Below are 25,832 nucleotides of genomic sequence, written 5' to 3' on the forward strand. Positions count from 1 at the left end.
GCCGACTCTGCAACTATTGATTTTAGTTTGATAGCGTCTGCCGGTTTCTTACCGGTGAGACGGGTGACTTCATGGTTGATTGCCGACACCACCTTGGGTAACCTCGTGACCCATTCAGTCGATCGTTTTCCAGGGGTGGTCATCTCCCTAGCATACTGATGACCGAACAAGCGCTCAGCCAAAGTCCTATTAAATCTCTCAACTATGGCTTGGCTGCGATGGGCTCCGGCCGTGCCACGCCTGACCTTTGTATCGTGTTTGGCTAGCAGTTGTGACACGGCACCCATGAACTCCCGTCCGGGGTCAACTTGCAGCTCTGTTGGCCACGTCAGCGGACTGCGTTTGTATATGCGTTCGAATCCTCTGGCTACCTGGGCCGAATCTTTCGTGGTCAAGGGTTCGGCTTCCTTGTAACGACTGGCTACGTCCACTACGGTTAAGGCATACTTGTACCTCTTGTCGTGGGGTAGGAACAGTAGGTCTGCCTGGTGAACGCTATTAGGTATGTTAATACCGAACCTCCTTCTAGGCACGTAGCGTGGTGCCGGTAAATAGATCTGCCACAGGGCTTGTTTTTCAAGCCACGCTTTGGCTTCCTCCGGGGGTACTCGCGCTATTTTAGCTAGCTTATCTACTGCGCTAGCTCCTTTCCAGTACCCACGCGGGCTGTAGTAAATAGCCTCAAATTTTTTCATGTCCATACGCGTATGTGTTTATCCCATCAATAGCTATCCAACGTTTCGTGTCCATAGGCGACAGGGACGTCTTGTTTATAGTCAGTCCGTATATCTTATGTCCATCACTTCTAAGTGTGTTCATTTTATGTCTAAAGGTACGGGTCTTGAACAGGGCTTCCTTGAATCTGGCGTGTTTGATGTGTTGTTTCACCACATACTTCTTAACCCCCTTAGCCTTCCGGATCTCACTATTGTCGGCTTTCAGTATGGAGTACATCTTAGGTCTCAAACCTATGTACTCGGCTATGGGCGTGCCAGCACACTCGTCCTTCATCTTACCTAGGACCTTTTTATTTACCGTACTGTGTATGGCATGGGTCTTAGGATAGTCGCTGGTGTCGTATAAATCGAGGTGTTTTTTCATGTCCTCGTACACGTCCTCGGTTCGAATCTCCATCAGCAGGGAATCCGTGTCAGTGTACAGCACTTCACACCTGTCACCGTACTGTTTCTTGAGCTCGTTGTAGTAAAAGTCGTACATCAGGTGTTTGGATAAATCGAGGATGCTCATCCCCACGTAAACAGGCCGGTTGAATTTTATGTGGCTTTTCTTCATGTGTAGGGCAACCAGGTTGTCTGTGAATATCTTACTACGGTTGAATGCCGGACTGGCTATCAATCTCCTGAGCTTGTCTTCCTCACTCGACCGAACCAGCTTCACGGTCACGCGTTTCCTCAGGTTCTCCATAGTCTTACCAAACACCGAGTTGTTCATGAGTTTGTAGAGATTTTTCTCAAAATCACTGGTGGCTTTTTTTCGTAGGTCTGTGTTCATTCTGATGTAGGGCTCCATCCATGGGCTCTGGTTGAACATGAGCACCCTGTGTATTTTGGTCAGCCTCATACCCAACGACAGGTACAGCTGTAGGTTGCGATAGTGAACGATGTACTTGGTCTTATTCATTAAGTTAGGCACGAGTTTTTCAACGTCTGTCACACGACCACCTGACAAGTTATGTTGGTACTCAGACATCCAGTCTGGGTTAACCCTCATACGTTCGGGGGCCAGGGGGTAGCTGTTGTGTGATGTGTGTAATTCCTTGGGATACTCTAAGTCAACCTCGAGGATATAACCCTTGTTCGAATCTGGTGCAACCCCCATAACATCAACGTGGGGTACCCATTCGAATCCCCCTGTAGGTAGATACTGGCTCATGGCCCAGCCGTACAGGTTGTTTGCGTCTAGGTAGAGAATGTGATTGGTTGGTTTGTTAGGATCGTAACCTTTCACGTATTGATTATTTGCTTTCGCGTATCGTTTGGATGCCATGGAAATCCCACCTCGCAAGCCTTTCTCAATGAATAGGTGCATGTCGTAATCTGTGAGCAATTCCAAATTAACTCCGGTCTTTTTAAGCAAGGCGTCCCACGACAGACCTGGGCTGGTGTAATACCATGCGGGGTCGAGTTTATACTGCTTTAAACACGTCCGCCTAAACGTTTCAAACACGTCGGCTAACAGCAGTACATCTGTCCTCAAGTACAGGTCGTGATAATCACCCAGGTTCTTACAACCCAGTTTATTCCATACGTTAGTCGCGTGCGAGTAATCATCTCGTGAGACGGACGCCTCATTCAGCTTGCTATAAAAACAGACAATAGGGGGTAGTCTGGTCTCGGTGAACTTGACCCAACTATCCATGTACTCATAGGGGTACACACCCTTCCTCATAAGCAGGGGTCTAGTCTCGGCGTCTGTGTATCGATCGGTGATAGGGAAGGTATTGTTGGCCTTGACCAGACTGTCGAGTGACGACAGGAGGAACTGAAACGAGTCAATGAACCTAAGTCCGTTTAAACTGAAGGAGATGTATCTCTCCATGTTGTTGGGGATGCACGTTATATTACCATCGATTTTCGCGATGGCCTGCATGATCAAGTGTGAGTCGTACCCTCTCAAGTTGTGAAATACAACGGGGATGTTTATTGTCTTAGGGTTGATTTTAAGCTTGAGGTTGCACGCGTTGTGAGCGGCGCCTCTATACTTACCAGTTATGTGGCAGTGATCTCTCACCGAATCACCGTTAAGTGGTGAGTCACACACGTGACAGTTAGTGCTACTAGCGTGGGCTAGCCTGTCGACTCGGGTCAGACGCATGGGAGCGATTTTATACAATGTATTCCTAATAATTTTTTCTTCCTCCTGCAAACACTTTAGAAACCTTTCAGCCGCGTCAGGGCCCCTATATACTACCGGAGCTTTCGTTTCCCCGTCACAACGGACGACAATGTATCCAAACGAACAGGCTTTATGCTCTTGTGTTTTGTGGGTGAAGGGAGCCTCGACGGCGGCACCACTGGGGGAATCCCCCACAACCAAGGCTTCGAAGTCGGCGTATATGATATAAGGCACAGACATTTGGTTCTTGTGGTTACTGAATTTTAGGATATTATCACCTTCCTTAGGCATGTCGACTCGTATAGCCGTCTGCCCCACACCTTGGCAATCCTCCCGGTGGGATTCTAATAAATCAGCTCGACTGAAACCGTGTAGGCATCGTACACAAAAGTGTTTTTCCCCATCGTGTTTCGACTGGTCGTGCAACAACCGGCTGAGATGTTTTATCCACGTGTAGTGATACTTGTCACCTCGTTGGATCATGAATATATTGATAACTTGGCGATCCTTCACCGGGCTGACCCTGTGTACTATTGTTGTGTTACCTTCGTGCCCAAAGACATTTATAGCCATATTATTCTGTTTTTCTACTTTAGTGATCTGGGATATGGGGGTGGGTTCATCTATACCATCCCAGTTGAGCCCATCGTCTTGGGGATAATTAGAAGGCCTGTTCGGATTAGTGTCAGCTGGAAATAAGGCTGACCTGATAGCTAACCTCAGGCAATCGTTTCCTCTATTCTTAACATTTACTATAGCATGTTTGTTCCTATAGTAGGGAGGCAAGGCTAGGTATGACCCGCCTCTGAACGGCACGTAGTTAGCTATGTCTAGATAGATATTATCGATTTTATCTACAACCCACCCGGACCCCAAGTGTGTGTAGCGTTCTAGGTATTCTCGTATCTGCTGAAAACTGGTATCGATTGATGTATCAATGGTCTCTGTATGTGTGGCGACCTCTTGTTGACCTCGGAAGTAAGGCTGAACATACTCAGTGGTACTCCCAACCTGCTTATCGAGCGACATTTTCACTGTGATCTGAAACTTGATACTTCCTAGGTTATTTAGTTCCTGGTTGACCTTATCAGCTATCAGAGGCTTGATATCTGTAATGTCTATGTTTCTATCAACGTGCATGCGCCAACCTCTCAAATAGTTGCCTACAGCGCGCTCAGTGCGCACGAACTGTAGGTCAATAGCTCTATTCTGTCGTAATAATTCTACAAGCTGTGGTTTTCTCATACGGGAATACCCGCCTAAACCCAAATCGTGTGCCTCGGCTTTCAGTTGTTTTACAGTGGGAGGTTTTGCTACGGGGGCATGTGATAACAATGCGACTAACCCGGCTCTCCCCAGGTTTGAATAACCCGTGTATCCAAGCTGTTTTGCTTGAGCTTTTAATTGTTTTACTGAAGGAGGGGCTTCTAAACCTAGTAATCTCAACAATGCTGACTTCCACATTCGAGAATACCCGATCACACCTCTCTGTTTTGCGACCCTCTTCAGCTCGCGTACAGTAGACATAGTGTTTACACCTAAGAGAACCAATGTCTAATTGCTTCACAGTAAAGGGAGGTAACCCTTTCACGCATTGGAGTCTATCTTGAGCAGTCGCCTACGTTCTTTTATGTAGCCTTTTTTATTCTCGTAGATGAGTTGATGTCTGACTACGTTCGCTCCGTGAGCTTTACATAGACAGTAGTGTCCTTTAACCCCGATACCACACACAGAACACGTGTAGTTAGGACTTCCCATATGGAAACAACAGAACCCCTGATTCCTGCATTTCCTACCACAGGCCTCGGTCTTCCCCATAAGTATGTATTCGCATCGGTATGGAGCGGGTCTCATGTTTACTTATATAGGTATTTTAATTTAATTGCTTCGCAACCAACGCAGTAGCTGCTATACCCAACACTATGAAGCCCAGTTCACGATTCATTTGTCCCATGGATGGTGTGTAGTACTGAGCGAGTGTGGGTTTATTGAGCGGTTCCAATTGTTTACCAGTTAGTAGGTAGTATTCTTTCATTGCTTCATCGACATCGTTGAATGTTTGAACGGCATGGTTTTCACGCTGGAGTTGTTCATTAATAAAATCGATCCTCTGGAGGCGTTTTTTAGCGTACTCGGCCTGTGCTCTTTGTAATTTCTCAGTAGCGAGATCGTGCCGCTTCCTTTCTTCCTGTATTTCAGCCGCGTGATCATCTCGTAGTTTCGAGAAGAGGAAATTACTCCCGGAAAATGCCAGGGCATTCACTAACGCCCCACCGACCATCATAGCTATCGTGGCCATCCCTATATTTATTTCATTATATTATCAGGTATTATTCCTTGTTTTACTAGGATGTCTTTTGTGGCCATCGCCATACCAAGGTTCATTATGAGCATACCCATATCCTGCAGGTTGAAATCTAGCTTGATAGTTGGTTGTTTAAGCACCATTTTAGTCAACCGAGCGTACCCTACGGCTAGACTGGCGACCACTGTGGCGTGGTATGCGTCGTTGACGAACGTTTTCCCCTCAGACATTATGTATATGATATAAAATATTAAAATTATAACATGATATGCGGGTCGACAGTGGGGCCTGCCGGCGGCGGTTTCCCTCACTGTGGGAGGGTACCCCCACGTATAACCATGTTATAACCACGGCAGCAGTTACGCCTACAGCCAACAACAGTCGGGTTGGGTTGGTCACTTTATGTTGGTTACACCACCGTTTTTTACCGGCAGCTACTCTCTTAGGATTCTTCTGCCTGGTTACTGTTGGGGTCACTTCCCTCACTGGTTCCTGTGAAGGGGTCTCCTCCACTGTTGGGGGTACCTCCACTGGTTCCTGTGCAGCATCCATCTATACTATCATTATTATTCTTTCTCTCAAATTGACAATGTTTTGCCGTGATAATCGCCGCCGTCACTGGAGCCAACAACATACCATATTTGTGGTACAGCCCGCAGCTGATAGAGCTCACGGCGTGTTCGATAAAAGGGTCTTTCTCGAGGTCTTCCCACAGGTAAAGTCGGCGCTCTGGTGGAATGGGAAGGAAGTGTGATACAATACCGGTGTATATCTGGGTCATAGCCGATCCTATTGTCTTTGTCATTTCTGCTCCGAGCCGGGACTCGTATCTAGCGTACAGCTTATCGATTTCTTCGGCTGGCATTTTGTTAATTTTATCCGGAGTGTAGTCTCCAAAGTAATGTTTGGCTTTGCCGCCAACAGCCAACGCCACCAGTTTCTCTCGCTTGTCATCAGTGGGGCCTGCCGGCGGCGTGGGGGAACCCTCCACAGATAATTGTTCGAGCAATTCCTCACACTCCATCTTATAATATAACAAGTAAGATTTAGTTTTAACTATATAATACCCGATGCAGACAAAACACAGAGAAATGAAGGTTAAGTTGCACACGACAAACACTTCAAATATCATAGCTATATGCTTAGCTTTGCTTAGCTTTGCTTAGCTTTGCTTAGCATACTATATATGCTACTGGTTGGTCGGTCTTTAGCACGAGCTTAGCGTGTTTAGTTTCAGCGAGCTGTTTCTTCACCCGTTCCCGTTCTAATTTACTCATCACATCGTTCTCTCTCTAACACTCCTCGAACGAATCCCTGTCCTTGCAGTGAAATAAGGCCACCCATCGCGTCTGCTCCCTGAGGTCTTTCAACACCGAGTTGAACTTCTGCGTTAGCACCCAGACGCTGTGATTTGCATGCCGGCCGGAGAAGGCCAGGTACGATAGCATGTCTCTCTTTTTTGTTATCTCGCGATTAGCGCTGCAGTCGTCCAGTATGAACAGCGTCGGTTCCCCTTTAAATTTCTCGTGAAGAGCTTTCAACCAGTCCTGCAGACGTGTTCCAGGGTCGATTTTGTGTACGTCCGGGTCCGTCATCACCCAAGGTCGCGCGTACGTTTTATTCATGCTCAGTAGGGCACATGATAACGATGTTATCGAACACATCCTTGTAGTAACCCTCCAACATATCCAACACGAAAACGGTCTTCCCACAGCCAGTCTGCCCGCACACTATGGCGCAGTGTGGGTCAGTGGGGAGGTGTGGTAGTTTATTGTTGGGGGGTGTGGGGGGGTCCCCCCCACTAGTAGATGGCTTGCACGAATCTCCCATTGTCTATATTAAGTTGCGCGTCCATAATAACGTACAGATATAATTTCAACTTACCAGCGGGTTGAGCTTTCTTAGTAATCTGGATGGTTATCCCTTCGCTGCCGTTATCTATACGACGCCCGCTACCGTGCAGTTTATCATCATCCGTGGATCGCATGTCCAACCATAGGGCGTACTTGGTGGTCAGGTATTCACCGATCTGCACGGAGCCGAGGTCCAGGTCCTTTGTTATGTAATCCCCCACTGGTAGCTTTTTTATCTCATCCCACTGCTGGTGTGGTCTCATACCATGACTGAACAGCTGGTTGGGCACGCCCTCGATGGTCACTTCCACCTTTTCAATCTCGGGGTTGAAAAACTTCTCGCTGTCCCTCCGGAATGGATCGTAATACTCCACGGGGACGACCAGGATACCTTTCATCGATCGCGCCGGCACGTTCAGGTTGATATTCCACACAGTGTCGCTCTTATCTCGCACTACTGATCTATGCCTCAGTACGCGATCGTACAGGATAGCCATCTTCCCAGAGTACTGACTTCGAACCTGCCTGGCCAGCTCCGGGCTAGTGACCATGTCGAACTCCAGAGAGATGTTGTCTATGGCATAACTGGCCTCATCACCGTTCGGCGTACGCACTACTTTGCTATAGTCGTTAAACGTGAGCTCGTATTCGAGCCTATCACCCAGCGCGGCCTGGTAAAACGGCGCGTGTCCCGTGAGCAACTCGAAGTCGAGCGGCACGCAGAATCGATTCCCGTATGCTCGAGCGATGGCCTTTTCACCGTCCGATAGCTTGTCTTGCTGGTCTGGCGTGAAGGTATACCCTATGCGCAACCGGGTTGATTTGCTGATGCCCTGGTACACATCATTGACTCGTTCTCCCTCGCTTTTCCAGAGATCCCTGTAGCAGTGAAACACGTCGCTGTCGTCGATGCTCAGCACCTCGTTACCGCTGATCTTGACGGTCGTTTTCTTGATGATGGCTCGACCCACGTTCCGCACTAGCTCGCGTTTGTCGTTGTCGGAGGTCAACGTGATATTGAACGCCAGTCGAACAGTGCCTGGTACAATGAGGTCATTCTCACCAAGGTTTGGAAATCTAACCAGCAGAGTTTGATTCTGGTCTATCTTGCTGGGATTGTTGGTGATGGTCACCGACTGGCGCACGGCTCTGGCTCCTAATGGCTCTCTCAATCTTCTGAAAGGATCTAATTTTCTGCCGTACATTGTTATATAAAAGAAATATATTTTTAATACTAATGGATGAAGACATAGATATGACGGAGATGCCGGGCGCTAGTGCCCAGGCATTCGATGATGAGCAGGAGACCTCATTTACTAGTTCACCATTGAACCAAGAACTCTTGGAAACAACGGTAAATGATTATTACGAAAGTTTAAGAAGAGATAAAAACTATGTTGAACCACAGGGTCGATACCATAAGAATTTTTTTATTGATACAAAGGGTGTTCTACGCCTTAAGTCTGACCCAGGGGTTGACCTCTTTAACAAGAGCAATAAAAAACCACTGGCCTTGTCAACTCTAGCCAGCCGCCATGGTGTCGAATTTATCCGTAAAAATCTAAACATGAATGATTACGGTGGTGCAATACCTAAGGCCGTTAAAGAAGATCTGCAAGCTACCAGATCCCACCTCACCACTAGAGATGAAATGACACCACAGCGTGCTACAGAAGCCTCGGACAGTATAGAAAAACTGTTGAGCACCTACTGGGACAAACCGTTACCGGGGTTTGACTTTCCGGTAAGGGAACTGCGCGGCTTAGACAAAGCCGTGAAACGCGTGCGTGGAGAACTCGTGAACAACATGGGGAAACTGAACGAAATCGACGAGCACATCGCTAGGGAAAAAACCAAACTCAACGAAACTGAAAACGATGATATGAAGCGTCGTATCAATGAACGACTACGCGATTTAGAAGACGAGAGACGTACACAATTGGAATCCGCTTCCTCGAATCGTGAACAGCTTCGATCCCAGATCAGTCGTATTCGGGAAACAATCGATAGAATACTGAATGAGGATATAACTTTAGCCAACAGGATTCGGATATTGTTCCGGGAGCAAGGGATCACCATCGCCAGCATTCTGACTGCATTGGGTTTCATTATATCAACCCTGGTGGTGTCACTGGTGGGAGGAACCCCTGTGGGGCCTGCCAGCGGCGGGGGAACTCCAAGTGGCGGTGGGGTTAAAGACTGGATAAAAAAACTCGGGGAAGGCCTAGCTAAACTGGCTGGTAAAGCCGCCGAAGCCCTTCCCGGCATCCTGGGTAGCATCGTCTCGTGGTTGTTGAGCGCTCTGTCTAAAACTGCCATGTGGCTCAGTCAAAACCTGTGGGCAGCCATCGTCGCCGTGGCGGGTCTGGTGTACGTAGCGGCTAAGAAATCTTTAACCAAATAAGTCCCAAAGTTACCCCACCAACCACTAAGGCCGTTTTATTATCAATATGCTGCTGAGCCTGAATATGGGAGTGTGTGGGGGGTACCTCCACATGAACTTTAGGCTCCGGGGGCGGCGCAACTATACCCGTTTCACGTGGTGGGATGTGTGGGATATAGGTGGTGTTAATATCGGGGTTGATACCCAACTTTTGATCCTTCGTGGCTATGACTATTTTGTTGTTATAACCCACCACTTTTTTTACTCTCAGTTGCATATCACTCGGAGCCATGTACAGCCCCACGCCGAACACGTAGTTGACTTTCGATCTGGCGTATTCTAACACGTTTTGGTAGCGTTCGATGGCCCGCGGGAGATCAACTGGAGAATTGATAGCATCCTCAACGTTGGCAACGAACTGTTTCTGAGCGTCGTAAGCTGTTCCCTTACCGATGATGTTGGAACGCGTCATCGACTGCGCACCCAACAGCGCCCACACGTACGTTCGAATCGAGTCGTTCAACCTGACTTCCCCGGCACGAGTGAATCCTTTCGACGTGTCCAGCATGAACATTTTCCACCCGTCTGCGGTTGACTGCTCCACTTTCTGGATTGTGAAACCAACACCACCTTTTTTAAAGTCCATACGATCATCCCTCCATTCATTACTCGACAAAGCAAAGTCCTGCCTAAGTATACCTAGTGTCAGTAAATCATCACTGGCATCTTTCACTGGTTTTGGTCCAGATTTGTTAGGTTTAGGAACAAGATCAGCTAATGCATGGGAAAAACGTTCCGTACTAAACATTTTTCGTTGCATAAATTTTATTAGTATATGTTTGTCAAATGCCTTTGGCGAGAGCCCATGAGCGTAAGGAATACCCAACCCGTGGTTCAGCCCCGGCAAACGCCAATCCGTCTTCGGGTCTATTTCGAATTCGTTGCAAATACGTTCGTAGACCCGTCTATCGTACGGGTTGTTTGTTGCGTCCCACGCTTTGTCCTGTGGGAGGGGGGCGCTGATCTCTTTAAGGATACGTCTGACCTGGTAGTACACGTGGAACTTGAACACAGACTGACTCAGCGGCCCACGCCGAGTGTCGGTCAATGTCACACCACACCCCGTTGTAGCGCACCACACGGCAAAGTTGAATTGGTTCTGCCAGAACTGCATAGGGTTGTTGAACCAAGCGTGGACTGCCTCAATGTTAGTCACCGAAAGCTTATACTTATCAGGCATATCTATAAACTTGGCATTGAAATACAACCCAGGGGCAACCACGATCTTCATGGTGGAGAAATCTACGTCCAGTTTAGGGTACAACACACCAGGGGAATACATTTTAAAACTATTATATAATGAGCATATATACTCTAACATGTACATAACACTTCCAGGAATAACGAGCGGTGAGGCCGTTCAGCTGACGCACGCGATCGATAACACGTCAGGTCAACTCGAAGTCGCACTCTGCGATATCACCTACCTACCGCAATGGACTAACATTAATATCAGCAACAATAAGCTGTTCGTCAGTGGAACTCGCAGTCAGATAACTGACGGCTACTACAGCGTGTGCTCTCTAAACGACGAGGTCTTCAAACCCCTGGGAGCCGAACTCAAGATGAACGACTCAAACGGTACAGTGGTGTTAATCAACAATGGAAGAACCTCCTTGAGGCTCGGCCGACCATTAGCGAGGATACTCGGTATGTCTCCTGACGAGATAAAACCAACAACAACGGTCACAGGCACAAAGTTACCCGATCTAGTACCGTACCGAGAGCTGTACATTCATCTCGGTCAGGTGAGCACAACGTACAACATTCAAGGAGGTCACCCTTCCACTATACTGAGAGCAGTGCCGGTGAAAACTGAGAAATTCAACGACGGTAGAACCGAGTCATTTTCACCACGGCAGTATAAGAGATTAACCCAGGGCAACATACCTGAGCTGACAATATCGGTGTTAGATATAAATCATAATCCTGTAAATATAGGATACCTCAGCTTAACGCTTCATGTAAAATGACCAGCGCACAAGGGCCCGGAGTGAAGAAATGCGTCAATATCGGGATCTCCGACCTCGGAGACACACGCGGTTTCGACGCTCCCGGAGTAGATGGTAAATCATACGCCTTGCAACTGAAAAACAACATTTACAAACGCGTTGAAATCCCCTCCGGTGGAACCCTAAGTGATATAGTAGATACCACAAGAGCAACAGTCAACACTAAGTACGCCCTTGTCAACACCGGTAATAATAATTGGATAATATACCCATCGTTCGGGGGTAAACTGTTCGACTTAGACGATGTTGAGAGCACTACCGTCGTCCAAAACAAGCCATATATACTCGTCTTCACCGAAGATGACAAGTGGGTGTTGTTACCCGATAACGACGACTGGTTTCTCAATATTAGACTCGTCTCTCCCTACGTGTTTACTGATAACAAAGACAACCACCTAAACAAAGTCGTGAACAATGGAACCCTGCTCGTGGCTTACGTCCCAACTCAGAGACGTAGCGTAGTCGTCAGCCCACTCAACACTATGGCAGCCCACATGCTATCGAGTAAACCAGCCATACAAAACGTGAAATTGCAGTTGGTGTCTGAATTCGAAGGTGTGGTCACTATACTAGAGAGTCTACCGGCAAACTCAACACTCATCATCAAAGTCTACCTAGGGGAACCATCGGGGAATGATATCGAGATCGTGAAGGGGATCAAACTCGGGTGGGGCAAACAACATCAGTATCAAGTTTGTAACGTTTACGTGCGGGTGGGTACCGACTCCAACACCAGTCTGCAGGGGGTCAACGTGATCGTGGAAAACAAGATATCACTAACCAATATCTTCCTGCCTGACAACATACACTTCATGGGTATGAAATTCACCCCTGAATTATTATCAGAAAACCAGTTGGAAATTATATCGTAATAGTATAATAATGACCAGTCATCATCCCAACACTACACTTAACGACCTGGGAGATACGGAGGGATTCGATCAGCCTGGTGAGGAAGATGAATTATATATCCTGCACTTCAAAGACAAAGTGTACAGACGGGTGTCGTTATCAGATCTTAAAGAGCCTAAATGGCTGATCAACTTAACAATAGATTCACCTTATATCACAACAAAAGAAGGGTGGAGGTTTATCTCTAAGATTAGGAATAACGGTATCTGGCCCGGGGATTTCATTACGGGGAATGAAGCAACAGCCTCGATATATTTTGTTGAAGAAAAAATTGGGTTAATTTCTGGAATAGAAAGTAAATTAACATTTAGCAGTATGTATTTACACCAAAGGCATCTTGATATATTCTCCCCCTACACAATCATCATAGAAGTCGTCTTTACGTATTTTGACCAGGAAAACTCCTCGAAAGGACGCCAAATTTTACCCGGGTTGGCAATACACTGGTATACCGAACACTTAGACCAATATTGTCGTATTGTTATACAACGGGATTCCCCCACGGGTTCTATGAACCGCTTAATAAGCCTCAGTGGGGTTTTTATTACAACAGAAAAGTCTATTAGCCTCTCACCTATTATCATTAGTTATGATCTATCCCTTATAGGCTTCAAATACATTGATAGACTATTAACTGAAACCCAATTAAAATATCTTTCAAAATATATATTATAGGATGGGTCTGTACCCAGTCGTAGAGGAAGTAGCGAAGACACTGGAAACCGTAGATGGGTTCCGCTTGAGGCAGTTATGTGATGTGAAACGTCAACTAGAACAAGACCGTGACACGCGGAAAGCACTATGTAAAAAATATAATAGAGCTTTCAATATCGTGGACGGGGCTGACACTACCCTTATGGCAACCAGCATGGGACTAGGGGCGGCAGGCGTTGGGTTGTTAGCTACCATCGTGGCCGCACCTATAGTGCTAGGTATTGAAATAACAGCTGGGGTGGCAGGGTTGGCAGGGTTGGCGCTTAAGTTAGTATCACGCAGACTTAATCGTAAGGCATTGAAACACGACGAGATCAGGGTTCTGGCCGAAGCAAAGCTGAACACAGTGAGTGAGCGAATTTCCACGGCACTCTCTGACAGTAAGATCTCAGAAGAGGAGTTTCGTTCAATCCTCTCTGAACTCAAAAAATATAACGGAATGAAACAAGATATTCGATCCAAGTCTCGTAAGTCTGCTATCAGCGAGGACGAGAAAAAAAAGTACATAGAACAGGGGATACAAAAAGCCCAGCAAGCCTTTATTATGAACACCAAAGAGATCGTAGGCGGTTCACGTTAAACTGTTTCATCGATATAAACATGACATAGGCCGCCAAAGTGAGGTATCTATACCAGCCGGGGGAACACGAGGGCGATAGCCGTAAGCGGGCCACCGATCCTATATGGTCAGTCAAAACTTACAACATAGATAAAGTGGATATGAAAGCCGACGAACCTAACTTGTACTACTTGAGGGATGGGCCGGGTAGGGGTTTTGTAAGAGAAGAATTATTGATCGTACCGTACAGCACAGTGTTACCTCCTACCAACACACGGTAAACTGTTTCATAGACACCCAACTTTTTGTAGTAGGGGTAATAGTAGCAAGATCTAAGGTCCCAACCAAAGCCTTATTTATTAAATAAGGCTTTGTAGAGACATTTCTTGAAAGTGTTTTAGAACTGTCATTCCCTATACTACTCCTGTGTTCATAGTTATGTTTTGCTATGTCCTTGGAAGATATGATTTTACTTGGCCATTGTTCCACATTATGTAATAGGTTCTATAACATGGATCTCTAATAACACTGGGGGTCATCCGTGGACCCCAAGACCCACATTATGGCGAGGGATGACTGTATATATCAGCATTAGTGAAGTCCCCATGGTCAGCCAAAGTCATTCTTCCAATTAAACTGTAATATGCATACATCAAGCCAGCTTTAGTGGCAGAGAGACACATGCTACCGTTTGATTGTGGAGTCATGTTACCTGAGATGTTGCAGTGTCAACAGACAAATGTATTCTGTAAAGAGGCCCTAGACCCATAATACATTACATGATCAATTACAATCATATCATCCTATATGCATTAAGTTTAAATTTCTGTGGATGAGTCCATGTTTGTATGATATATCTTTGTCAGTAGATTCCATCAGGTGTATGAAGTGATTAGTTGTTGGGTCACGATATGGTTGAAATATTGCCGATGTGACGTTAAATATTAACTCACTAGTAGTTGTTAGGTACAATGTCATAGTGTGGAAACCAAAGATGATTTTGGCATTTTTACGGAATGCTAACCCTCAAAATGATAAGTAGGTGTCAGGGTCTGCAAGTAATCTATTTGAAATTAAAGGGGTGCTGATGCGGAGCAATTTCCGTGGACTGGTTTAAACTTTTGTTGTTGTTTTTCTCCTGTGAGTACTCGGATGATATCCCAGAATTCATGACTGGTTCGTGACCTCTGCTACACAGTTGGTATGCGCAATTGAGAATTTAATTATAGACAGATCAACTAAGTCATTTTTACTTCATTACAAATGTATTATGAAAACAAATGAAACACTTTGGAGGTTAATCATCTGCCCGTGGTAGAAATGGTAAAAACTTATTAGGATGGAAAAATAACGATGCCAATGTACGTCTTTATATTTTGTCTCATAACCCTAATTAGTTTATTTTCATATTTGTATGATTTTGAAAGTTAATAAAAGAACACACTTATACTTATAGTAAACATGACTGTAACATTTAAACATTGTATAGACTGCCACTGTGGATCCTATTTCACACACATACACGATCTAGTGTGTGTTTTCTGTCATATAGATTCTGCTGAATGCTACAACAAATAAATTAAAATAAAATGCAAATAATGGATGTAAAACAGACTAATTTTATAGCAACAATGTCAGGCTACTACCTTGTTCAGGAATGTATCCATCAATATCCACATAAAGGAACGATATTCCATTCATCTGCAGCTGGTAAATAATCCTGCTCTATGTCGTCCACCATTCTAATTAATTTAGCTAAACCGATAATAAGCAATCAATCAACGCAATGGCGGTTAATTCTTGGAAGGGTGTATGTTGTTTTTACACTCGTACTCTACGACAGGGTGTAGTCAGCATAGATTAGTACATCTACACACACTGTCTTTTGAGGTTAATCCTTTTAACGATGTTTGTTTTTGTAACTCAGCTGATAAACCCTCTTGCATCATTTACATGCACATATTACATAACATACAATACATTTGCCATTACAGACCTTAATTTATAATGTTGATTATTTACTCCAGACAGGAGAAATGCCAAATGGGAACCTTTGTTGAGTAACCTGAGTGGTGTCACCACTAATTATACCTGTTATAAATTTATTAACTGACCATCAAGAGAATGGTGACAAATAACACGTGTCAGTTTACACCATCGAACGGGAGTTACAGCAAAGAAGATGTAATCTCTGTGTCGCATGCAGCCTGAAAACAGTTATGAGCTGAAACTGTTTTGAGGATACCAACCAAACTCTGTTACATAAGAAATACATACAGGCATTTGTTGTGTACTTGGGTAAATGGGTGTAATCAGGGGTTTTTTTTATGTAAGAAAATTTTCAGATTTCTCTACCAATGGCAAAGTCATTGTTTTTAGTTTACGAATTCAAATAAATCAACTGTGTGTTTTTATTATCATAGATAATAAACCAGGGTAGCTACCATATCTACCAAAATTTACATATGATATTTGGTATCAGCTGGGCCAACAGTCAAAGCTATCTAAATATAAAGCTTTGCAATCTTTTAGACTGAAACAAATGGCTTGCTATGTGCCTGTAGACATCATATTTTCACATAACATGATTAAATATCGAGGTACAACACACAGAAATAAAATCAAATTGGATCAGTCACTAAACCATCCAAGCATTCGGAAAAAAACTACACTGCTAGGATATTTTGTTACGATCAGACCATAGATATTTTTAAATAATGGCATATGATGGGCATCTGGCCTCCCGACTGTTTTGGGTGAAGAAATTCTGCTAATGTGGACCAAAGCCCATTCGCTTTGTCTGTCATGGTCGAGGGAGTGGGCGCTGACCAATTTGCAGTTTGGTTTCGTAATTAGACTGTTTGCGAGAAACATTATTCGCTCCGCATCAGTGCCCCTTTAAACTGTGTTATTTGGAGACATAAGATGCTTTGAGGAAGCGTGAGGAACAGATGCTTCTGCTTTTTCACGTCTTCGAATGCTTCCACTTAGCAATATCGAAGTTGTAGTTAAAGTGAAGTTTCCATTGTGGATATGGCTCAGAAGACAGATATGGTAGTACATCTGTCAGTGTCAGCCTTCAGTAAACCTGAGTTGTGGACTTTTGGATTTTAACCTATTGTTAATTGTGGTAATAGTTATAACTAGCATACTCCATAATTACTCTTTCCAATTATTACTACTATGTGGACAATTATTACTACTATGTATGCATGGTTACACTGAATTAAGAATAGATGATTTGTATGTATTGGCATTTGAACACTTATTTTAGAATACATTTTTAAACATTACATATTGGTTTTACAGCTCCCAAGTTAAAGCGTGGAATTTCCAATATAATGGAGAATGTGAATTTGGTGTCTGAGGCAAGGTCAAGCGTGCTCCATGACATTGAGGAAGACAGCCATGATCACATGTACCTCCTTACTTTTCTGCTCCCGGACCTAACTGTGTACTCCGAAGACTTCAGGGCCTACCTGGAGAAGGACCTGATAGAGACCTCTACACTAGTGTCTCTTGAGCAAGCAGGTTAGCGTCATTTGTGGGAAGATCATAAGATGATGTATGATGGATCCATGCTGTGAAAGTGTTTGGTTTATCATTGCTGTAATGACGTATGATGGATCCATACTTAGATGGCATATGATGGAACCATGCTGTGATGGTGTATGATGGATCCATGCTGTAATGGTGTATGGTGGATCCATGCTGTGGTGTATGGTGGATCCATGCAGTTGTGTATGATAGATACATGCTGTGATGGTGTATGATAGATCCATGCTGTGATGGTGTATGATACATCCGTGCTGTGATGGTGTATGGTGGATCCATGCTGTGATGTTATATGATGGATCCATGCTGTGAGGTATGGTGGGTCCATGCAATGGTGATGTATGATAGATCCATGAAGTGAGGTATGGTGGATCCATGCTGTGATGATGCATGATGGATCCATGCTGTGATGGTGTTTGCTTTACCCATGCTGTGATTGTGTATGATAGATCCATATGGTGTATGGTGGATCCATGCTGTGGTGTATGGTGGATCCATGCTGTGGTGTATGGTAGATCCATGTTGTGATGATGAATCCATGCAGTGAGGTAATGGTGGATCTGTGCAGTGGTGATGTATGGTGGATCCATGCAGGGAAGTATGGTGGATCCATGCTGTGATGGTGCATGATGGATCCATGCTGTGATTGTGTTTGGTGTATCCATGTTGTGATGGTGTTTTCTTTTTCTATGCTGTGATGGTGTAGATGGATCCATACTGTGATGGTGTATGGTGGATCCATGCTGTGGTGTATGGTGGATCCATGCACTTGTGTATGGTGGATCCATGCACTTGTGTATGGTGGATTAATGCAGTGATCATCTATGGTGGATCCATGCTGTGGTGTATGGTGGATCCATGCTGTGGTGTATGGTAGATCCATGTTGTGATGATGAATCCATGCAGTGAGGTAATGGTGGATCTGTGCAGTGGTGATGTATGGTGGATCCATGCAGGGAAGTATGGTGGATCCATGCTGTGATGGTGCATGATGGATCCATGCTGTGATTGTGTTTGGTGTATCCATGTTGTGATGGTGTTTTCTTTTTCTATGCTGTGATGGTGTATGATGGATCCATACTGTGATGGTGTATGGTGGATCCATGCTGTGGTGTATGGTGGATCCATGCTGTGGTGTATGGTGGATCCATGCTGTGGTGTATGGTGGATCCATGCAGTTGTGTATGGTGGATTAATGCAGTGATCATCTATGGTGGATCCATGCAGTGTATGGTGGATCCATGTAGTGATGATGTATGATGGATCCATGCTGTGATGATGTATGATAGCTCCCTGCTCTGATGGTGTATGATCTATACATGCTGTGATGGTGAATGTTGGATCCATGCTGTGATGGTGTATGATGGATCCATGCTGTGATGGTGTATGATGGATCCATGCTGTGATGGTTTTTGGTGGATCCATGTTGTGATGGTATGTGGTTTATCCATTCTGTGATGGTGTATGGTGGATTCTTGCTTTGATGGTGAATGATGGATCCATACTGTGATGGTGTATTGTGGACCCATGCTTTGATGGTGTATGATAGATCCATGCTTTAATGTTGTATGATGGATTCATGCTTTGACAGTGTATGGTGGATCCATGCTTTGAAGGCATGTGATGGATCCATGCTGTGATGGTGTATTATGTAACCATGTTGTGATTGTGCATGATCCATGGTGTGTATACTGTAAAGGATTTGTTTATGTTTGAAGGGAGACTGAACTGGTGGGCAGAGATGAGAATCTGTCAGCGCCTTCTTCCCATGGCCACCTCCGGAGATGGCAACTGCCTCCTCCATGCTGCATCATTAGGTACTGTACAATAATCTCCTACTGTCACTTGGTGTTGTATATTAATGTCCTATTGTCAGCTAGTACTGTACAATAATGTCCTATTGTCACTTGTTTTTCACACTACTATCTCTGTTCTATAATGCATTCCTCACACTCACTGGCATGTTATTTCTGTACACCACATGTGTATAGTTTGACTTGTTGCATGCTACCATTGATGGACTTATTGCGGATATATACTGCTTACCTTTCTCCTTCAGTTGCTAAAGCATGTAGCAGGACTTGAGGTGTGTTTGTGTCACACTATTATGGAATGATGGAGTTTGTTAATATTTGTTAGATCTTTGAGAAATCACAGACAAATGAAAACTGTATGTACTGTGTGAATATTTATAAGATCACTTCATGCAAACTAACAGGATTTTAACAGCTTGCATTCATTATCACCATAAGCTTTAGTTATGTATACTAATGTGTAAATGAAGTCTCCAGGGCCCACATGACATGGGCATTGACTAGGCATTTATTAGTATGCTCTGTTTCAATGACAGCCATGTGGGGCATCCATGACCGACAACTGATACTTCGCAATGCTCTCTATGCCAAGATGACCCGGGGAAGCTGTAAGGACAATTTGTACAGACGGTGGAGGTGGCAGCAGACACTCTCAAATAAAGAGGTGAGTTGCTGCAATAGCATACTCGATAATCTCCAGGGTACATGTTACGATCAATCTTCACTGTACCCAGGATGCATCTACAGCTTAGCTGGCTTTTTATCCAATCAGGTGTCCATGAATGGAAGTTGGTACCTTATCAGAATATATACCCTTTCGATATGGAGGATGCAGCAATAGATACTTCTAAGTCTAGTGGTGAGTTGATACAGCAGGTACACACACACAAATAACACTCTGTTCAATAGGTGAGATACTTATTCTTGGTTCAACAATGCCATAACACTGTAAACCAAGGGAGATCCAAGTAAGCAGTGTAGGGTAGGGGAGATCCCAATAAGCGATGTAGGCCAGGGGAGATCCATGTAAGGAGTGTTGACCAGGGAATATCCCTGTAAGGGATGTTGGACAGGGAAGATCTCTGTAAGGGGTGATGGCATGGGCAGATCTCTGTAAGGGTTGTTGACCAGAGGAAGTCCCAGTGAGGGATGTACAACAAAGGATATCTCTCGAAGGGGTGTTGAACAGGATAGATCCCAATAAGGGGTGTTAGATAAGTGAGATTTCACTAAGGGGTGTGGGCTGTGGCAGATCACAGTAGGGGTGTTAGACAAGGGAGATCCCAGTAAGGGATGTTGGCCAGGGAAGATCCCAGTACGTCATGTTGGCCAAATGAGATCCGAGTAAGACCATGTTGGCCACGGGAGATCCCAGTAAGACCATGTTGGCCAAGGAGATCCCAGTAAGGGATGTTGGCCAGGGGAGATCCCAATAAGGGATGTTGGCCAAATGAGATCTCAGTAAGACCATGTTGGCCAGGGGAGATCCCAGTAAGGGATGTTGGCCAGGGGAGATCCCAGTACGTCATGTTGGCCAGATGAGATCCCAGTAAGGGATGTTGGCCAGGGGAGATCCCAGTAAGACCATGTTGGCCAGGGAGATCCCAGTAAGGGATAATGGCCAGGGGAGATCCCAATAAGGGATTTTGGACATACTTAATTCTAATTTAGTCTGCAGAGTTCTCCTTCAGGGATGTTGAACAAAGTATGTATTGACATTGTTCTATTGTTCCAGTCTGGCCTTGTGTTGTCTGAAGAAGAGTGGCAGGCAGAATGGGACAATCTGTTGAAGCTTTCATCACCAACACCACGCACATTTCCAGAAACAACAAAGAGAACCAGCTGCTGTGACAGTCCAGTCACTCAAGGGTACATACAACACAACTGTTTACATCACATGAAAATCACACTGAAGTCAAAATCAGCAGGTTTTGTAGTACAGGAGAAAACACTTTTCCTCGGTTTTGGTAGACAATGTAAAACCACAACCCCAGTGGTCAGTCTTCCAAAACTGAGGAAAATTGTTTTCTCTAATATATATAATGTGAGTGATGGATAATTACTATGTAGAGGATCATTTAATAAAGCTACATAACAATAACTGAAGCGCACATAAAATCAAGTTAATGACATTAACTATAATAGATAATTTAACCCTACTTCCTTCGTTGTCCCATTGGCGGTGTGATAGAGCGTGTGCCTTAAAATCTGAGAGTTTATGTTCCAGTTTTGCTAGGGAAAACACTTGCACTTTGAACTCATACAGAGTTAGGAAAAGATGACTGCAGAAAGTAAAACCTAGGAAGAGGTCTTACTAGCGAAAAGTAAAACCTGGGAAGAGGTCTTACTAACGAAAAGTAAAACCTGGGAAGAGGTCTTACTAGCGAAAAGTAAAACCTGGGAAGAGGTCTTACTAGCGAAAAGTAAAACCTGGGAAGAGGTTTTACTAGCGGAAAGTAAAACCTGTCCCTACCAAAAAAAACCCTCAAATGCTGTTATTCTGGGAAAACAAGAGATGACCTAATATATAGTGAGAAGCACACTTCAGGTTTATATGTTTGAAGAAAACCACATTTTGAGGTGAAGAAATGGATTTTGAGAATATCGTGTAATAGCCATCAAAGTGCCCTTGCAGAATTAGGCACAATAACACAGGCTAAGGGGTGAGAACTGTTTTGTTATTGTTGGCAGCAAAATGAGACAAACCAGTGACAAACTGGCTCCCTGTAATACAGAATGAAATAATAAGAATACAGTTAATTTCAAAGTCTGGCGCATAAAAGCTACAATTCTTCATAATCATAAATGATACAGATATCACTTTGTTTTATAAACCTGACGTGTATGATGTCATGTTCAGTTAATAATACTTTACAAATATATATATATAAAACACTTGCCCTGTGATTCCCATGAAGGGGATGTTGTCTGTACTCAAGATAATCTTGTATAACCCTGTTCGTGATGTAAAGAGAGAGAGAGCATATGTGACACATTGAAACATAACATCAATCTATTTTTATTGTTGACGTAAAGTGGTTATACATTACAATGGCATACAGCATGGATCTCTATGATGCTATCATTGCCTCCCAGTGTCCCAAGTGTAAGTTGTTAGTGCAAGTGGCAAGAATACATATGTGGACAACAAAGGGTTTGAAAGTAGGACACCTAGTTAAACTTACCCAATCATTAAAATACCTGGGCTTATACTTTGATTGCTATCTGTACTACCTGACACTGAAATGGACTTACCCTGTAAAGTTAGAAAAAATAAAAGAAATGAGCTATGATACTAGTGTACTTGCAACTGCTTAAATATCTCATGCAGCCTGAAATGAGAGACTTGATTATTTAGAAATCAGTAAAGATGATTCATATTTCATATCTGAAATTATTAAATGGGTATTAATTACAGTATTGCCTGAAATATACAAATGCCATTATTTTAGACATGTTAAAGTAAAACAGTTAAGTGATGAAACATATCTGCTATATAGGCAACTCTACCACAGTCATATGGATCACATTCTTAACAGATGATTGATTAGTACAAACGTCCCTTGCCATAACGCAGGTCTTTGGGTCCACGGATGACCCCCCTCGTTAATAATGTGAAATTGCTGCCATTGCGGTAGGCGTGAAAAATGGACCCTTATGAATGTGGTAAGCGGAAGTAGTACGCGTATGGAATCGGGTAATACCACTCCATTGTTTCTGTCAACAGTTTTAATAGATAAGATTGGGATTCTGACACCATACGTTCTGGGATGACTGTGTTTAATCACGCTGTGTGTTGCATCACAGTCGACATTGTAAGTACAGGTTGTAACTCAACTGATGGCATGCCTTGTCTTTCATAAGTTAGTACTAGGATGTTGGTACGATTGAGAAAACCCTGCATGTTTTACACATCTGAAACACAATGGATATGTACAATGAACACTGTCAGTTGCCATCCCCTCTGAATTTCACTAGTTTATGTTATTTACCAGAGTGCAACAGCGGATTTGTTGATGAGCTATTTTCGATTTTGTGAAGGTGTGTGATCTCAGTTCAACTTTTTTTGTGGGAGCCACAGATTACCCTGCGGTTTACCCGAATCTGTGGTATCGTGAAGCGCGTTATTGCGAGGGATGATTGTACTTCCATTTTAAAGGGAAATATAGTAGATACTTGTCCTAATTACTTTTTCAAAATGGTATTGATCATTCAACCATGAACAGCCTTCGAACCAAGTGCACAATTTGGAAACACGCTTGCATTATGATATGCATTAGGGTTAATATATACTGTAGGAATGGCTACCATTATGTGTCAACAAAGAAAATAAACACTGTGATACAAGAATGAAATTTCAGTTCTGCCTCAAAGAGGGCACATTCACTCATTCAGTGGAATGTATGCTAAGGTGACTACACCTGCTCTCACTCTGGGAAAAACTGATGACTGATATTTAACTGAAACTGCAATCAAATACTTATTTGACTTCTGGAATGGTAAGCAGTGTTCAACAGGTCTGAGGGATTGTTTAGAAGGATGTAACGGGCTTAAAAGTAGGATATTTTAGTTAACAGAGTTGTGGTTGACCTTTGGTAACACTTTTTGTTTTCACTGTCATTGTTGCCATTGTTGCATTGCCCTGATTGTGTATTATCAACCCTGGCACAAAATGACCTGTAATCATTTTGACTACCGTGTGTGTTTCAGCAGCACGTCATGTGACCCGGTGGTGTATGAGAGTCTAGAGGAGTTCCATGTGTTTGTGCTAGCTCACGTGCTGCAGAGACCAATCATTGTTGTTGCTGACACAGTCCTAAAGGACTCAGGAGGAGAGGCCTTAGCCCCCATACCATTTGGAGGGATTTATCTCCCCTTGGAGTGTGAGGCAAAGATGTGCTACCGATCACCACTACTGCTGACGTATGATGCTGCACATTTCTCTGCACTTGTTCCCATGGAGCAGGAGGTCTCCCCTGATGACAAACCCTTTCTACCCGGTAAGTGTGAATCTAACATTGCCAACTTCCAACTGTACAGTTTGTGTGGATTGAGAATATAGGTTCCTAGCAACCCATATTTGTCATTTGAGACAGTGATGTCTGACAGTGATTCTGATTCTGGAATGATGGCCTGCTTGGTTAGTGAAAGGGACACTGCCCCTAAGGATATAAGAGAAGGAGCAATTCCCAGTGTCCTATGCTTTTCATTATTGATAATGGGTAGCCTAGTGACTGAAGTGTTTGCATGTTCATGCTGAAGATCTGAAATCGTTTTCTTTGTCGTTATATAAAATGATGTCCCTGTTACAGTTGCGATTCCACTTGTGGACCCAAGCTTCCAGCTGCTTCCGCTTCACTTCCACATTGATCCTGGTCCACGTTATGACTGGAATAAAGTCAGCAGCAACAAGAAGGTGGCAGAGCTGACATCAGAGGACAAACTGAACTTACTCCAGCAGTTCATGAATGTGGAGAAGCTTCAGATCCCAACCCTTGACACTGACTACGACAGCGATAAGCAGTCCTGTGGCTCATATGAGTCTGATGACAGTGTAGGTTGTGTCGGGAACAAGGAGAAGAAAAAGGATGCTAAAGTGTCACAGCAGATGCACAGTGTGGCAAAACAGTTTGGGAGCATTGGTAAAAGTATGGGCAAGAAGATCAAGAAGAACTTTGGGAATATTGGTAAAGCCATGAAGAATATTGGTGACTCTGACAAAAGCAGTCGGCGCCAGTCTGTGGGTAGTGTTATCACTCAGAGTACTAAGGTTATTGCAACCATTGCTACTGATATTGGTCGTGAGAGAGTGTGGTGTGCCAGACTCACTGTTAGCAGGACCAAGATGCAGCAGGAGCTCGTCAAGAACTATCTCCACACATCAGAACAACGCTTTGAGAAGGATAGAGACTTGTGGCGGAAAAAGAATGAAGAGATTCGTAACCGAGTCAGCACCCATTCAGTCACCTCTACTGTGTCCTGTGTAACGCCTGGCTGTCAGATGTTTGGCACAGCCGAGACTGCATATCTGTGTTCAAAGTGTTACTCTCAACAGAAGCAAGAAGCCATTGACAAGGAGAAGCAGCGAGGGCAGTTTGTGTATAATACTTTCCCTGGCAGAAACAAGGGGGTGGAAGAAGCGACCATTGTCAAGTTGGGCAAGTCCAAGTTCTACACAGGGGTAGAGGATTATGGTCCTGAAAGACCTCTACAGGATTCCAGACTGTCAGTTGTAGGTAACATGGACCGCCATCAGTCCCGGTCTGTTGGAGATGTGTCCCACATGGGTCAGCATGGCCTGCATGACCGTACTCCGTCTCCAGACTATGACAATGTGGACTACAGGATTGCAGATCCTCAACCCCAAAGAAGATCCAGTTCAACTTACATTACTTCCAGTCAGTCAGTTTCAAGACCCCCTTCTGGTTTCAACCAATCAGCTGCAAGGCCTCCATCTGGTCTTAGCCAATCGGTTTCGCGACCAACATCAGGTGTGATTCAATCGGGTGGCCAAGTCTCAGCGCACCTGTCCCAGTCTAATCCTCGTTTATCCACAGGACCAGCACAGACTGGCCAGCGACAGTTTTCAAGTAACAAATGTAGAAATGATGGTTGTGATTTTTTTGGGAGTCCTGAGTTAGACCATTACTGTTCTGGGTGTTACAAACAAAGGCAACAGTCCATGCACGCACAGGCCCGAGCTCAGACTCGACTGTAGCCCAGCTGATGGCAACCACAGCTCATTTAGTCCTTTACACTGCTACTGGGTGGTGTCATTGTTATAAAGTTTGTAATATTTCCTTGTTTTC

At 44.3% G+C, this 25,832-nt stretch overlaps 1 protein-coding gene across 2 annotated transcripts in view; it reads left to right on the forward strand.

The window, feature by feature from the left end:
* The window catches only part of LOC137278685 (OTU domain-containing protein 7B-like), a 38,773-nt gene extending 12,941 nt beyond the window's left edge, over positions 1-25,832 (forward strand). The window contains exons 4-9 of one of the 2 annotated variants that reach the window (XM_067811193.1): positions 16,964-17,185; positions 18,928-19,026; positions 19,560-19,687; positions 20,759-20,892; positions 23,734-24,023; positions 24,336-25,832. In XM_067811193.1, coding sequence (XP_067667294.1) covers positions 16,964-17,185; positions 18,928-19,026; positions 19,560-19,687; positions 20,759-20,892; positions 23,734-24,023; positions 24,336-25,741 — 2,279 coding nt within the window. In that variant the 3' untranslated portion in view covers positions 25,742-25,832. The remainder of the gene's footprint in view (positions 1-16,963; positions 17,186-18,927; positions 19,027-19,559; positions 19,688-20,758; positions 20,893-23,733; positions 24,024-24,335) is intronic. The other variant, XM_067811194.1, reaches the window with a different exon arrangement.

Source organism: Haliotis asinina, chromosome 3 (assembly GCF_037392515.1).
Source record: "Haliotis asinina isolate JCU_RB_2024 chromosome 3, JCU_Hal_asi_v2, whole genome shotgun sequence".
Taxonomy (NCBI): domain Eukaryota; kingdom Metazoa; phylum Mollusca; class Gastropoda; order Lepetellida; family Haliotidae; genus Haliotis; species Haliotis asinina.